We start from the raw sequence: 16,285 nt of genomic DNA on the forward strand, positions 1-16,285 counted from the left end.
TATTATTTTTTAGAGTGATTTTTTAATAGTGATTGAAAAGATTACGAAAGATAGACATGAGATCAGTGTTTAATCGGCGCCTAGGCGCTAGGCGGTGGGAGGTCGCAGCGAGGAATGGCCTCGGCGGCCTCCTCCGCGACCGGCCGCCTAGACCGCCTAACTGGCCGGTGAGGCGATTTTTTTTTTTTTTGAAAATGTGGGAAAAGTTTCGGAAGGCATAACTTTTGACTCGGTTGTCCGATTTGGACAATTTTTTTTTTCAAATCGCGTATTTTTTCGAGATCTATCCACCGCAAACTACTGAAGGCGGTTTGGTCCACTAATTTCTCAAAAAAATGCTTCTTTTGCTCTTAATTTTAGTTTTTTTATATATTTAGATGTTTTAAACAATCTTTTGAATAATTTTACAACCACTTTTGTATATAGTTTCTATGAAATAACTATGGAAACCTTATGTTTTATTACTAAATTTTTAATTTTATTTTTAATTAAAAAACAAAAAATAAATAAAAAATAAAAAATAAAATAAAAAATCGGCGTTTAGGCGCTAAGCGCCCCCTTGGCGCCTAACGTTTTTTGCAACATTGCATGAGATAGGTTTATAATTACATATTGCTAAATTTATCTATGAGGGATGGGTCTATAATTGAATTCTTAACAATTTAAAATTATGTAATTAAATCAAAATTAATCAGCACTCTAAGTTAATGTTAATGTGGCAATCATCATATTACAAATTATTAATTTAAATAAAATAAAATTACAAAATTCATCACCATCTTTATCTCTAGCCGGCGATGAAAAAATGATCGTCTCTGACCGGAGACAAATATGGAAGAAGGGTGAGTTTTTTGTTTTGTTTTTAAATTAAATTTTATTTCAAATTATTATAATAAATTAAAAATAATACTCCGTAATTTTGAATGGAATGGTCGCCATTATAATTTCTAAAATTTTCTTTCTTGTAATTGGATGATTTATTTGAACATTATTATTGAAGGTTAAATTTTTTCTGAAATTTGTAAATTGATAAAATTCTTTTTTAGAAAAATCTGGAAACACATTTTTTTTTTTTTTTTTTTTTTATATATGCACAAATTATAACCGTGTGAGGTTGTTTTGGGCCGTTTCCGCAAACCCGAGTCCGACACAACAACGCTGCTTGCCTGGATCCTTTAGAGCTGACGAATCACGAATGTCTTGACATTCATTCCATATCTTTCATTCATCCAAATCCCAACCCAGGAGTTTTTTACGACTGATTCTGCTTGTCGCCGTCGCCGTCGCCGCCGATCTTTGTTGCTTCCCTCATAGGTAACTCCGATTTTACCGATTCAATAAACTCATCATGTTAATACTTCGGATTCCGAGATTCTTTTCTCTTTCTGTGCTGTGTGTTGAACACTTGAACATCCTTTGCTTTGCTGTTGCTCTGCAGGAGCTAATCTAAATTTCTGTTGCGGTGATTTTTTTTTTCTTTTTTTGGTTAAAATTGTTTTGATTTTTAAAGGAAAATGTTATTTTCCTCATTTCAGTGATGAACTATAGGAATTCTTAGGTCTAGTGGAGTTGATAAGAGAACACTAGGTGCATCTTGAGCTCGAATTTATGCTGCCAATAGGCTGGCTTATGCATCAGCTTTTCATGAAATCAATGCTTTAATGGTGTGTAAAGTGTGTTCAATTGCTATGCCATATTGTTGTTTAATTACAAGCGTGGAGTATCTTGGAGTTCAACTGGCATCTGGGTGGTTCTGATGGTTTGCTGGAGCAATATTAGTGTTCTGAACTAAAATTACTTCCTCGAACATGCATTTGCACAATCCTTTAGAACTAGTTTTTTGGTTTGAATTTTTGTAATAACAAATAATTTTTTTTTTAAAAAAGTACCAACAATGAACACCTCTCTCGCCTTCAATTTTCCAAACAAAGAAAGATGAAATCCTTGGCTGACACCTCTGTGATAGCAATGTGATTAAAATTTAGACATGTTTTAAGAGTGGTTGTTTTCCAGGCATTAGTTGGCAAGTTGCTATGGCTGATCAGCATACATCTGAAGGTCCAAGCACAAGTAATGTAGGTAATGTTTCCGATGGAGGTACTGAATCGAGTCCATCGACTGTGATTGGAGGTTCTGAATCGTGTCCATCGACTGTGATTGGAGGTTCTGAATCGTGTCCATCGACTGTGATTGGAGGTTCTGAATCATGTCCATCGACTGTGATTGGAGGTTCTGGATCGTGTCCATCGACTGTGATTGGAGGTTCTGAATCGAGTCCATCGACTGTGATTGGAGGTTCTGAATCGAGTCCATCGGCTGTGATTGGAGGTTCTGAATCGAGTCCATCGGCTGTGATTGGAGGTTCTGAATCGAGTCCATTGGCTGTGATTGGAGGTTCTGAATCGAATCCATCGACTGTGATTGGAGGTTCTGAATCGAATCCATTGACTGTGATTGGAGGTTCTGAATCGAGTCCATCGACTGTGATTGGAGGTTCTGAATCGAGTCCATCGACTGTGATTGGAGGTTCTGAATCGAGTCTATCGGCTGTGGTTAGAGGTTCTGAATCGAGTCCATCGACTGTGATTGGAGGTTCTGAATCGAGTCTATCGGCTGTGGTTAGAGGTTCTGAATCGAGTCCATCGACTGTGATTGGAGGTTCTGAATTGAGTCCATCGGGTGTGATTGGAGGTTCTGAATCGAGTCCATCGGGTGTGATTGGAGGTTCTGAGTCGAGTCCATCGGGTGTGATTGGAGGTTCTGAATCGAGTCCATCGACTGTGATTGGAGGTTCTGAATCGAGTCCATCGACTGTGATTGGAGGTTCTGAATCGAGTCCATCGACTGTGATTGGAGGTTCTGAATCGAGTCCATCGACTGTGAATATCAATATCAAGACCTTAGATTCCAGAACTTATGCCTTTGACGTGGACAAGAACGTAAGCTTACTTTACTATTCCTATGTTTGAAAAACACGCATTTTGTGGTCACATAGGTAATCTCAAAATAATATACTCTATTCAAACTGTTATTAGTTTCTTTCGTGTGTCATTTATGTTTCAAATTTAACTATTGTATTATTCTTTGAATACTTAATGAATTTGGACACTAGGCTACCTCTATTTTACAATTCTGTGCTTCTGGTTTCATGGTTTCAGATGCAAGTTTCTGCCTTAAAGGAAAAAGTAGCAACTGAAACTGGTGTCCCTGTTGCACAACAGCGCCTTATTTTCAGGGGGAAGGCCCTGATGGATGATCACATTCTTTCTGAATATCGTATCCTACCAATTATATACTAAGAAATCCTAATTAAATGAATTTCTTTGATGTAGTTAAAAATCACTGCCATGTGTATAATTTTATGACATCTAGATTTTTGTTCTGTTCCTTTATCGTGTGTCAATCTAAGATGAATTTTTCTGTTGATGTTTTCATAATAGAGGCTTACTATTTAGAAACATGATTTTATTTATTGGCCTAATCCTGAGTGTAATCTTTCTTAAAAAATGGAATGACTTGGTTGACCATATTTAGATTGAAACTGAAGGCTAAACCGCACACTGTGATATGCATTGTATCTATACATGTCTATTATATGTATATACATAAGTGCGCGCGGGCAGACTTATGTACTCACATATGTATACATGTGTGCATACACACAGACATACATATATGTATTCCTCTTTGCTCCTCCCCTCCCTCCTATGAAGGAGTTTCTCTAGGATATGGCTCTAATTGGTTGAGAGTTTGTTCTTTTGGATCTAACAATTTACCGTCAACTGGTTGTCTTTGTGGTTTCTTGACAACTTGATTCTTATAGATTTGGAAAATGGAGATACATTGCACTTGGTGATAAGACAGCCTTCTCAATCACAATTGTCATCTTCTGTTGGCACTGGGGAAACTACTCCAGACAATGGTCTTAGAGGTAATAAATTGTCATAACTACCAGCTTTTCTTTTGGTCACCCTGTCACTTATATGTGGAATGCTTTAAGTGGTTTTATGAAGTCATTTTTTGAACTTTGTAGGTCAAGAGCCTACTACTGGTGCGCCACGCAATCGTATTGGGCAAGTTTCACACAGTGTGGTGCTAGGCACTATCAATGTTGGTGAGCAAGGGGATGGACTTGTACCAGATTTAAATCGGGTTTGTTTTTAGTGTTCTCCAGCCTTTGTTTTGCTTGTTTAGGCTAGCTAACATGGATTATTGACTGACAAATTTTCTATTGCCTTCTAGGTTATTGGGGCAGTTTTAAACTCTATTGGAGTTGGGAGTCAGGCTGGTGCCAACCATCCTGGTCCGCATGTTAGTGGTTTTCTAGCTATATCTTACCTTAGTTTCAGTAATATATACCCATTGTCCTAGTAATATTGAATTCAAGTATATCTTTTTCTTTAGTTAATGCACGCTTTAAATAACATACAAGTGTAGACCTTTATAGTATGACTAGATCAAATTGAAGTACCTTATTATGGGTTAGCACACTGCTACTTTATATGGTTGTTTAGTTGCAGCACATTTTTTTCCCTTTTACAGCCACAGAAATGTAATTTGTTATAGAAGTTATCTTAATTGGTCAAAAGGCATGTGGCTATGAACATGATATTCTTCACTTTATGGATGTATAATGGGTATAGTTTGAAAATTACTAGCCTTGTTCAAGATGCGGTATGTTCCTATAAAATATTGGTCATCTTTTGGGACTAGGGATTTTATGCAGCTAATCTGTTTTCTGAACAGGTTAATGCTCCCACTGCTGCCCCAAGAGGAAATGAAACAGAAGGTGTACAAAGGAATTCTGGCTCTCAAAATCAGCAGCCTGGGCAGGCATTTCCTCGTCTATCTTTAGCTGAAGGCATGCAAATCCCACTTGGAGCAGCAATAGCAGTTCCTTCGCTTAATATGGTAGAAACATTTCAACTATTGTTGACATAAATTATAACTTTTTATGCTCTATTGTTTTTTATATTAGCTACCCTTTTTATATTTTTCTTTTTTGTTTGTTTTAGCCGATTCCGGATTCTTTGCACACACTGACAGTGTTTATGAATCGCATGGAGTCTGTACTATCCCGTAATGGTGATGATCTTTTCACCTAATTGTTCTGGCTCTGATATGTTACTAAATAGCTTCCTGATTGATTTCTCCTTCTCTCTATGCTCCAGGTAATCAGCCAAACCAATCACCTGCTGATTCATCTAGTGTAGATTTGCCTACAAATTCTCGTGGTCAATCAAATGTAGAGACATTGAGCACTGTTGTGCGGCATACAGAGCGACTAGTTGGCAACCATGTTACATCTGCATTATCTGTATGTAACTTTGAATCTATATTGTGATTGTGTGAAATTTAACAGTTTCTCCTCTATGTTGTGCTCTTCCCTTTTGTTCCAAGAGTTCATCAAGGTAGAACTGCAAGCATAACATACACTACATTAGCTTATTCTAGGGATTAATAAGGCATAAATTTGTTATTATTGCTTTATCTTTTGGAAGAGGGGTAATTTCTACCGAGTTTGTTTGTTTTTGTTGAGGATTATATATTGTATATGAATGTAGTTTCTGGTTTTGATTGGATATGCCCCCTTAATAGAACTTGTATAATTCATGTGCTGAACTTTCTCAATGGCTCCTATTTTTATATTGCTAGCATATCATTTTTCTCATATGATCACATTTGTGGCTCATGTTCGAGATTCTTGTTTTTCGACCCCCCCCACCCCACCCGACCCCCCCCCCCCCCCCCCCTCTTTGTGTAATTGACTGAAGTATTGAACTTCATTGATCTTGGATTTTATTCCTCATTGTGCTTCACTGTACAATGGACATCATTTATTGGAAATTTTTATGAATCAATGGTTTTAATACTAGTACGAGGCATTGACAGATTATTGTTAATGAATTGATTTTCTTGGGATTTTTCCCCCTCATTTGGCTTGTCTTCTGATTTGGTGTTTGTAATCTGCTGCAATATTGTAGCGTGTTGCAGGACGCTTGGAGCAAGAAGGGAATTCAACTGACCCTACAGTTAGGGGGCAAATACAGGCAGAATCAGTGCAATTAGGTCTTGTGATGCAGCACTTGGGTGCTCAGTTCCTAGAGCTTGGAAGGACAATGTTGACATTGCGTATGGGAGAGTCTCCTGTATGCTCCTTACCATCACTTTTCTATTGTGTTTGTCTACAAGGGCATGGTTTAAAACTCCTTTGGTGTTTTATACAGGCTGAATCTTCAGTCAATGCTGGTCCTGCAGTTTACATTTCTCCATCAGGGCCAAACCCAATAATGGTTCAGGTGTTGTGAGAGCATGCAATATCTAGTAATTGTGTTTGTATTATGCTGTTTGGTATTTTGGATTGATCCCTTGGTTTCATAAGCTGTTACTATCTTTTGTTGCAGCCTTTTCCTCTTCAAACTTACTCTCTGTTTGCCGGCCCATCTGTTCAATCTAATCCTGGAGGCTTCAGTCCCTTTGGAATTGGCAGTGCGGCAAGGAATGTAAATATACACATACATACCGGTATGAACTATGAAGTTTTGAGCATTCACCTTGTATTTTTTGGGTTTCTTTGGGAAGAGTGGGGCCGTTGTTTCAAAGGGAGGGCAGGGCAATATACTACTCATCTTTCTGATTCAACTTTTTGGGATTCTTTTTTGCAGTTGGTTCTAGAGCAACTAATGGAGATGTAGCTCAAGGTGACCATGCCAGTGGAACTGATGGTGGTGATTCTAGTCAATCTAGGGCTCCGCCTGTAATAGGTACTACTGGAGTAGCTGTTTCATCAAGACCTCGTGTTTCTTTTTCTGGTGCGTCACAACTTAGTACAATTTCCATGCTTGTCTTCAATTCTATTATTCTCTGAGTGGACTATGGATTTTGCTCACAAGCATATTTATGTTGGAATAATGGATCATCATGCCTTCTGAACTGAATTGTTTTAATATAATCAAGGTCAACCTGAGAGTACCACTGTTCATGAGCAATCTACCAGTTCTGGTGCTGAAACTGAAGCTAGGAAGTTTGGAGAAAGCCAGGTCTGTTATGATGAGTAGCAATTTATTGATCATCGCTTAATATGTTAGGAGTGATTATCTAACCTTTTCCAGATACGGGGAGAATGTGATCAGGTGTCCAATGAAACTTCTGTAAGTTCAGCAGGAGGTTCTCAGGTAGTGGATCGCCCTGGTCCTTCGTCTTCTGTTCCTATTGGACTAGGGATGGGGGATTTGCAGCCTAAGGTTAGCAAGTGTACTACTACCCCATTTATTTTGTCTAGTATAGCTGGGTATAGGGACGCAGTGGAAGTTAAATAGATGCAGTTAAAATATGTTGAGCATGTGTAAACCACTTAAGAGGTTAGATTTGAGAAACTTGAACCTTTTTTTTAATAAATAAAACTAAAATCTCAAATAATAATATATGGTTATTATAGAGTCCTTCTACAAGGACTTCCATTTTTTACTCCCAAACATATTCTCCCTTAGTTGTATTCACAAGAAAACGAGAAAAATCAAAGGAAGTGAGACCCATGAACATTATGACTTCAAAGTGTTTGGCTCAAATTGTGCCACCTCAGGGAGTATAACTTAGAGAGTGAAATCTTCCGCTCCCTTCAGCATATTCCGTTATTATTATGTTAGTAGATTAGTAGATGGAGGGATGGGGGATAACTTACCTCCTTAAAAATGTTTCAATTTTATGGCGTGGAATTAGCGGTGCTCAATTAGGCTTACAATTATGATTGTGATCCACAGAATGTCTCATTATGCATTCCTGTACTTGCAACTATATACACTTCTTTTTTATGTGGCTGACTAACTTTACCTTCTATTTGGTGTTATCAAATTGTTGCTTTAAATCTGCTGTCTTGGTGTGCTATTTTATGCCATCTGAAGTTGGTCTATGGTTTAGTTAGCTACCTTTTTTTTATTGTGCTTCCATGGTATTTACTTCTTTTTTTTTTGTGCACTGGTGGAATCAGAGGCGAGTTAAGCAATCTAAACCACAGGGAAGAAGTGATGATGGTGCAGCTACCTCCAGTCAGAGTGAACAACAGGCTTTGCAATCTCTTGCAGCACTTTCGGCTAGGAGGACCGAGGGTTCCCCACCTTTAGGACAATTTTCTCATTTGGGCTCTGGAGGAAATGGCCAACCTGATATTTCAAATATGATGTCACAAGTTCTTCAAAATCCAGCTTTAAATGGTTTATTGGGTGGAATCTCTCAACAAAGTGGTCTTGGTTCCTCCGATGCCTTGAGGGATATGTTGCAGCAATTTACCCAGAACCCAGCGATGATGAATACCGTCAACCAAATTGCTCAACAGATTGATCCTCAAGATCTTGGAAGCATGTTTGCCGGTTTTGGTGGTGCAGGCCATGGTGGCGGTGGCAGTGGCGGTGGCGGTGGCGGTGCCATCGATCTTTCCAGTATGTTTCAGCAAATGATGCCACTTGTTTCTCAAGCTCTTGGTGGTGTTCCAACCTCGGCCCAACAAGCTCCTAGAACGGAAGTCAGAATAAATGAGACTGGTACGAGTAGAGAAGTGATGCCAACCAATCAAAATACTCAGGTTCGTATTGGTACCAATTTATCTTTGTCATAATCATTCATAATATGATGGTTGTTTAGGTTTATTTTACAGTTTTTGTCAGTAAAACAGTGATCACCTTAAACGAAAAGAGCTCCTAGATTCCACGCTAAACCTGCATTATATTCAAACCTTCCTCTTTGAAGCTGGTGTGGTACTTTTTTCATGTGTACAGATTGGACTACAAGAGGTGGCCCAAAGAATCGAACGCCACAGTCCTCCCGAAGATATCTTCCGCTCCATAGTTCAAAATGCTGCTCACTTGCATCGCAATGGAGGTAGCGATGAGAACCTTGTGAATGGCTTGTGCAGTACTGAAGGCCTTGCAAATGTGAGTATCTTCGTGTCTAGTATCCTTCGCAACAACCCGAGGTTTTGAATTGAATGCTAACATTATTGTTGCTTCGTAGGAATTTATGGAGGTCCTTCAGCGCGACATCTCCAAACGTGTTAGGGATGAATCAAAGCCCCCAAGGAAGCCTTCTTAGTGTAGTTGAATCAGATTTATACATACCATTATGCTGATATATTATATATAGGTATGCAGTATGCTTTTATTCCTAGTTTAAATCCAAATTTTTTGTGTATTGATTTTTTTTTTTTGGGGGGGGGGGGGGGGGGGGGGGGGTCAAATTCAAGCACAAATTTGGACATACACTCGACTAATTTGATTTGTCTGTGATTGTGCGAAGGTAGATATTTTTTTTAAAAATAATTAATATGCAAAATATTTAAATTGAGAGAAAAATTTACTGAGTAATATTTTATTCTTCCAACTATAAGGTACGTTTGGTAATCCGGAGGAAATTATTTTTCAGATTTTCAGTGTTTTGGATGTGTCTGGAAAATTAAGTTATCCATTGACTTAAGAAAATAAGGTTATTTTGGATGAAAATGACTTTTGTCAAAATTTGACAAATTATTTTTCATAGGTTGATAATAATCGTATCCAGTAGAAATCATAGGATTGGTGCTCTGGTTTTCATTTGAAATCAGAGTTTTTTTTTTTCCTCAATTTTTAATAAATAATATTATTTTTAATAATATTATAAATATTTTTATATTCTAAATAAAATAATTAAAATCTTTAATTATATAATTTTATTCATTTTTTTAGAAAATGAATCAAACACATCAAGACAATTTTTTGAATGCATAACTAAACTATAAAAAAAAAAATTAAAAAATTGACTTATTTTTCAGAAAACATTTTCATGATTTCAAATACATCATAATTGCAATTTTTTAAAAAATTGGTTTTCAATTTTAAAATTATTGAATTACAATCTCACGCTTGTGTAGTAGTATTGGTTTTCATCCCTTCATTAGTTTGCGTTAAGCCCGTTAATCTTAAGAATACATTTGTAATGTCATTATTTTATTAGTTTTAAAATTTAATATTTGTATTTTATTATAATTTTTATAATAATAATATTTGCAAAGTTGTAATATTTCAATAGCTTTCGAACTCACATGTTCTCAAAATTATTTTATATCTTATCAATTTAAGTTAATTAGTGTTGTGAAGTCAAACAGCAGGGAAAAGGAAAATACAGAGAATGGAGAGAGATCTTCTTATTCATCATTCATTACTCTATACAACATGTATGGAGTATATATACATACAAGGTAATTAACGGAAGCAATAATGAGAGATAATTACATAATTGTTACAACCGTTATAATACTATTATTACTATATAATAATGTCCATAATAAGTATAATATTTATAACACTCTCCCTTGGACATTATTTGACCACTATCTTGACTCGTCAAAAACTTGCTAGGAAAACCCTGTGGGAAAAACCTAGACAAGAAAAGAGTACAATAGAAAATATATTCATGCCTCATTAAAAACTTCACTAGGAAAACCACGTGGGAAAAACTTAGTTGAAGAAAAGAGTACATAATATATCTAAAAACATATATTGTATTAGTCGCCTCATTAAAAACCTTAACTTAAGAAAACCCTGTGGGGAAAACTTAGTTAAGGGAAAAAAAGTACGACCATAAGCCTTCAGGGCGCAATTTGCATAATCTTCAGGATTTTGGAGTTTGTCCATTTAAGCAATTATTTTGTAACTTTTCTCATTGTTATTACTATATCATACTCATGCCTCGTTAAAAACCTCATTAGAAAAACTCAGTGGGAAAAATTAGTTGAAGAAAAGAGTACATGATGTATTTGTATTCTTATTTTAGATTAGCTGCCTCATTAAAAACCTTAGATTTATAAGATTATATGGGCACCAAACAAGTTAATGCCTCTCCATTCTGTTTATGTCTCAAAGCACCCTTAATTATTGTAAGATACATTTTTTAAACAGGTAGTTCTATTTTATGATATGAAAAAAGTGGAGAAATTGCACTTTGTCCTTCAACTATTGCCAGTTATGAAGTTTAGAGCCCGAATGTCAATTTTAATAAATTTAGTCCTTCAATTGTTTTAAAGGTTGCCAACTCAGTGGCTTTGGTGCTAAACAATTGAAGGATTAAATTTTTTAAAAATTGACAATTGTGGACGAAATTTAATAACAGACAATAATTAAAGGACTATAAGTGTGATTTCCTCCCCAAAAAGTGCTTCTCTTGGTTTTGAATTGTATCTGCTTGTATATTATATACATTGTTGAAAAAATCGCTAGGCGCTTAGTGTCTAGGTGGCGATTAATCGGCGCCTAGGCATCTGTGTATTTTTAATTTTTTAAAAATTTGTTTAAATTTTTTTAATATTTTAAGACTTGATAATTATAAACTATTTAATACTTTAATAGTTAATACTAAAATATTAAATTTTAATCTAAAAAAATCTAGAGTTTTAACAATTGAGTGAAATAATCCATTAAAAAAGAAAAAAGAAAAAAGAAAAAGAGAACAATAGCTAATCGGTGGACGGGCGCCTAGGCGGAATTTTTGCAACACTGGTTATTATATATATATATGTGCAAATTATTTTAGACTTGTGATTCTCTATCTAATTTGGTTTGTTTGTGCATGATGACTATATATAGCTTTGTTATCATAAATCCTGTGATTTGAAACTTGTCACAAGTATGGAATTTTGGTAGGACATCCTATTCTGCTATTTAGGTGAAGTTGATTCACAAGTGTTTCTTTAATCTTTGGTTTTTAGGCAGGAGTTTATAAATTGTGAAGGAAAATGATTTTCTAGTCATTTTCTTTTGTCATTATTAAGCTTGCTGGTTTCTGGTCTTGATGTTAGCAATTGCAAATTGATGGTATCTGATTCGAGTCATTAATTCGAGTTTAGTATGTTAAGGTTATTATTCTTCTTGCTTTGTAGTGTTGTGTATTCAAATACACATAAAGACAACGGTTAAATAAAATCGTTGTCTTAATTAAAAAAATAAAGAACGTGCAACGACAACGGTTTTATAAAACTGTTGTGTTTGTAGTGTTGTGTATTCAAGTGCTATTAAAGACAACACACAAATGACAACGGTTAAATAAAACTGTTGTCTTTTAAAAAAAAAATAATGCGCAAAGACAAAATCGTTGTCTTTGTAGTGTTGTGTATTCAAGTACACTTAAAGACAACATACCAAAGACAACGGTTAAATAAAACCGTTGTCATAAAAAAATAAAGAACGTGCAACGACAACTAACGGTTTTATAAAACTGTTGTCTTTGTAGTGTTGTGTATTCAAGTGCTATTAAAGACAACACACAAATGACAACAGTTAAATAAAACCGTTGTCTTTTTTAAAAATAATAATGCGCAAAGACAACGGTTTTACAAAATCGTTGTCTTTGTAGTGTTGTTTATTCAAGTACACTTAAAGACAACATATCAAAGATAACGGTTAAATAAAACTGTTGTCTTAAAGAAAAAAAAAAAAAAACGCACATAGACAACGATTTTAAAGAACCGTTGTCGTTGTAGTGTTGTCTTTTCTCAAAATGCACAAAGACAACACACTTATAACAACGGTTAAGTAAAAACTGTTGTCTTTGACAAAACTGTTGCGTCAAAGACAACGGTTTTGGACCAAAATGTTGTCTTTTATACAAAAGACAACACTTTTGTTAAAAACTGTTGTTTTTCTAATGTTGTCTATGTGCATTTTTCTTGTAGTGCTGGTTTAGGCGGTGGTCTTGCATTGTTTTGGAGAGACAAGGATGTGGCGACACTGCTAGGTTATTCTCAAAATTACATTGATGTTGTAGTTATTGAATCAGATTGTCTTAATTTTTGTTCGAACTCTTTACATCTTTCTTATGTTGGTTTATTAGTCAAGCAATGTCGAGTTATGACATCGGGAACGTGTCTGTTCATCATGTTAGGAGGTCAGCAAATTGAATCATGTGACTCATGTGCTAGCACGAACAGTTAGTTCTTTGTCTGTCCTAAGGTCGTGGTTGTTTGTGCCACACTGCCACCAATCTATATTTCCCATTTGATTCATTATTAATGCATTTGTGTTCTTCCTTTCAAAACAATGAAAATTTTAACATTCTCAACTATCTTTAAAACAAATTTCAGAAAGCTAGACATTTAAACACATTACACTAGCTAATAATTAAATACTACAACTTCACCCTAACACTTTAACATACATCCCCAAAATTATTATTCCAACTCCAGAAATCTCTTACTCTTCGTCATTCACTGTCAACCTCTATAATAATCATAATAACAAAAAGTAAGCTACCTTTTATTTCAATGGCATAAATACGTTGTGAGAAAAAAGGTCCAATAAACACTTGAAGACCAAACACAACTTACACAAGTAATAATTTAATACAAGAACGAAAACTATAATTCTCTAAAATACTATTATACTACCATATAAGCAAACCAAAAGCTAGCTAGAGTGAAAATTTGTTAAGGATGTGTTTGGTTCGCACATGGGAATTAGAATCAAACACTTGATAAAACACTTGATAATAGTATGATTAGGGATCAAATTTTATTTCTGCTTCATTACTTGTATTAAAACACTTTGTAGTACAACATATATATATATATATATATATATATATATATATATATATATATATAGGGTCAGGTTCCTGTGAGAATAGGTCTTCCCGTGCGGTCAGTGCGACATACACCATTAGGTATGCATAAATGCACCACAATGTTCGAAAATACGCCATTATGTGTACGTGGTGTATTTTATTTTTTTGTGTGGTGCAATTTTTTGCATTTCATTCTGGTGTATTCTTGAACACTATATAGTGCATTTATGCATACCTAATGGTGTATGCCGCACTGACCGCACGAGAAGACCTGTTCTTACAGGAACCAATATATATATATATATATATATATATATATATATATATATATATATATATATATATATATATATATATATATATATTTTTTTTTTTTTTTTTGAATCCGATGCACACCCCCTAGTCAGCAGAGCCCGTGAGCACACTCACTGATCGTTGATTTTAATTTTTTGACAATTCAGATTGATTACCACTTGAATCCCATGTTATACTGATTTTAGATTAAGCATGGGTCTTTTTGTCCTTAAACACTATATTTATTACTTTCCATTTCATTTATTTCCATGTTTATAAAAATTTGTAGCGTTATTTCAGCTCTCCTTAATCAATATTTCTCTCTCTCTCTCTTAGTGATTTTCTTTGGAATTTTACGGCGGTGTATGCGTGGGTGTGGAATGGTGTGTGCGTTTTACTGTAACATGGCTCGTACATCATGGCGTGCTGGTTTTTTTTTCATAAAATAATGCATTTTGGTATGTGCGTTTCATGATACATGCATGTACATTTTGGTTTGTGTTTTACTAGTTTCGGGCGTGTGCGAAACGTAGATATAGTATTGGGCTTGTTGTGTGTTTTTTTTTTTTAATTGTGGGGAATTTTACGATGGTGTGTGCGCGTGTGTGGAATGACGTGTGCGGTTTTCTGTAATAAGAGGTGTACACCATGACAAACTATAAAATGCACACACTATTCCACACACACGCACACATCGTCGTAAAATTTCCCATAATTTAAAATTTCAGATGTACAAAATATAATTAATTATTACCATTCATAGGGTCCCTAATAATTTAAAATATCAATTTTCATTAAACATAATATACAATGAATGTTTAAGATTCCAATTGAATTATATCCATAATTAAACATATATCTACAATTACTATTTAATCTTTTTGATTTAAATATATCCTTAATTATTTTCACAATCTCTTATAATCTCAACCATTTATGGAAAATGAATCAATGGATATCATGAGATCTCATGATCTCATCTAGTATAAGGGTTGCACCAGATTCGAAGCCTATATATATATATATATATATATATATATATATATATATATATATATATATATATATATATATATATATATATATATATATATATATACACCAACCAATTATGACAAACATAACACAATTAATGTTGAATATTATAACTAGCGAAGCAATTTAAAAAATAAAAAATTCCATTTCATGTTCCGCTTGCACATGATCCAAGAACTCATTCTTTCTGATCGCGCGTGGGGACCCATTTATTCTTTAATTTATTTTGTGTGCATCATTACTATTCAATTTGTTGCTTAAGAGATCTTCTTCATGCTGAGGATAGAGGAGCTTTCATCCGTAGGATCACTTAATGTGGGCTCTCCGCTCACGTGTCTTTCGCTGCAAAAAACAAAAAAAAAAAAAAAACCAAAAAAAAAAACCAAAAAACATTAAAAAAAAAAACAAACAAAAAAAACAAAAAACAAAACAAAACAAAACAAAAAAAAAAAAAAAAAAAAAAAACTATTCAAGTTGTGTAGAATTACAAGTTGATTGTGTTACAAGAAGAATTGATCAAATTAGAAGTTTTATTTTACACCAATACAATAACTTGTCATAGATATTTTGAATATATGATATACAATATTTTTATGCAAAAATTATATTTTATACATATTTGAAATGACAATAATAATAAATTTAAATCAACTTAACTGAATTAGACATTATCGATGCAATAATCTAAACAATCATATACATACATATTTTTTTTAAAGATATTGATGAGTAGTACACACTTACCTATATTGATTCCAATCAAATTTCTTTGAAAAATCAGAATTCTTAGGAAATTCTCCTTTAGCAAAGTAGAAACCATCGGACTTTACTTGCCAATTGCAATATCTTTCATCATCACAATCATGATTTTTCGCATCAAATACCTCAAAGCTTTGGATACGACTTCCCCACGTAAAATTACACAAATATAGAGTGGTACCCCAAATATTAACGCGAAAACGAATGTTAAACTCTTGATTTTCGACTAAGGTCCGAAGCCCAAGATCGTTCTCTTTAGACCTACAATATAAATACAAGATTGATGGAGGTTGGATAGGGTTGTTTAGTGGGATAAAATTATAGATTCGAATGACCTTTCTTGGGTTAGCTTGCACTTGTATTGCAACAAAGCATAAAATTGTGAGTAAATAAAAAGCTATTTTTGTGCAGGGAAAACTCATGTTGATTGGGATGGTGGGGTGAAGTGGATGGTTTGGTGCAAGTGAAGAACAATATATAATTTTCTCATGAGATAAGATAGACTTGATTGGAAATAAATTAGATTAATCTTATATATCTTCAAAAAGGCAGAAATCAATACAATATATATATATATAAAATATGATTGAAATAATAAGAATAATTTTATGATCAA

General features: G+C 34.4%; 1 protein-coding gene across 4 annotated transcripts; it reads left to right on the plus strand.

The window, feature by feature from the left end:
- Window positions 1-1,121: 1,121 nt before the first annotated feature.
- On the plus strand, window positions 1,122-9,344 carry LOC109184507. Of its 4 annotated transcripts, none has more exons than XM_019334511.1 (19): window positions 1,122-1,314; window positions 2,014-2,097; window positions 2,659-2,939; window positions 3,159-3,276; window positions 3,824-3,931; window positions 4,034-4,152; window positions 4,243-4,311; window positions 4,747-4,911; window positions 5,016-5,085; window positions 5,172-5,317; window positions 5,985-6,149; window positions 6,228-6,299; window positions 6,405-6,525; window positions 6,666-6,827; window positions 6,958-7,040; window positions 7,113-7,244; window positions 7,988-8,578; window positions 8,772-8,927; window positions 9,007-9,344. In XM_019334511.1, the coding sequence occupies exons 2-19, from the start codon at window positions 2,034-2,036 to the stop codon at window positions 9,082-9,084; spliced, it is 2,700 nt and encodes an 899-aa protein (XP_019190056.1). In that variant the 5' UTR covers window positions 1,122-1,314; window positions 2,014-2,033; the 3' UTR covers window positions 9,085-9,344. The 4 variants fall into 4 exon arrangements, with proteins under 4 accessions (XP_019190056.1, XP_019190058.1, XP_019190057.1 ...); XM_019334513.1 differs by having other exon boundaries at window positions 7,134-7,244; XM_019334512.1 differs by having other exon boundaries at window positions 6,666-6,812.
- The last annotated feature ends 6,941 nt before the right edge of the window (window positions 9,345-16,285 follow it).

This window comes from Ipomoea nil, unplaced genomic scaffold (genome assembly GCF_001879475.1).
Source record: "Ipomoea nil cultivar Tokyo-kokei standard unplaced genomic scaffold, Asagao_1.1 scaffold1262, whole genome shotgun sequence".
Classification (NCBI taxonomy): Eukaryota; Viridiplantae; Streptophyta; class Magnoliopsida; order Solanales; family Convolvulaceae; genus Ipomoea; species Ipomoea nil.

Coding starts and splice junctions, on each gene's coding strand:
- LOC109184507 (XM_019334511.1), top strand. CDS start 2,034: ATGGCTGATCAGCATACATCTGAAGGTCCAAGCACAAGTAATGTAGGT. Junction 2,098..2,658: donor AGGTAATGTTTCCGATGGAG/GTACTGAATCGA, acceptor CTGTGATTGGAG/GTTCTGAATTGAGTCCATCG. Junction 2,940..3,158: donor CCTTTGACGTGGACAAGAAC/GTAAGCTTACTT, acceptor TCATGGTTTCAG/ATGCAAGTTTCTGCCTTAAA.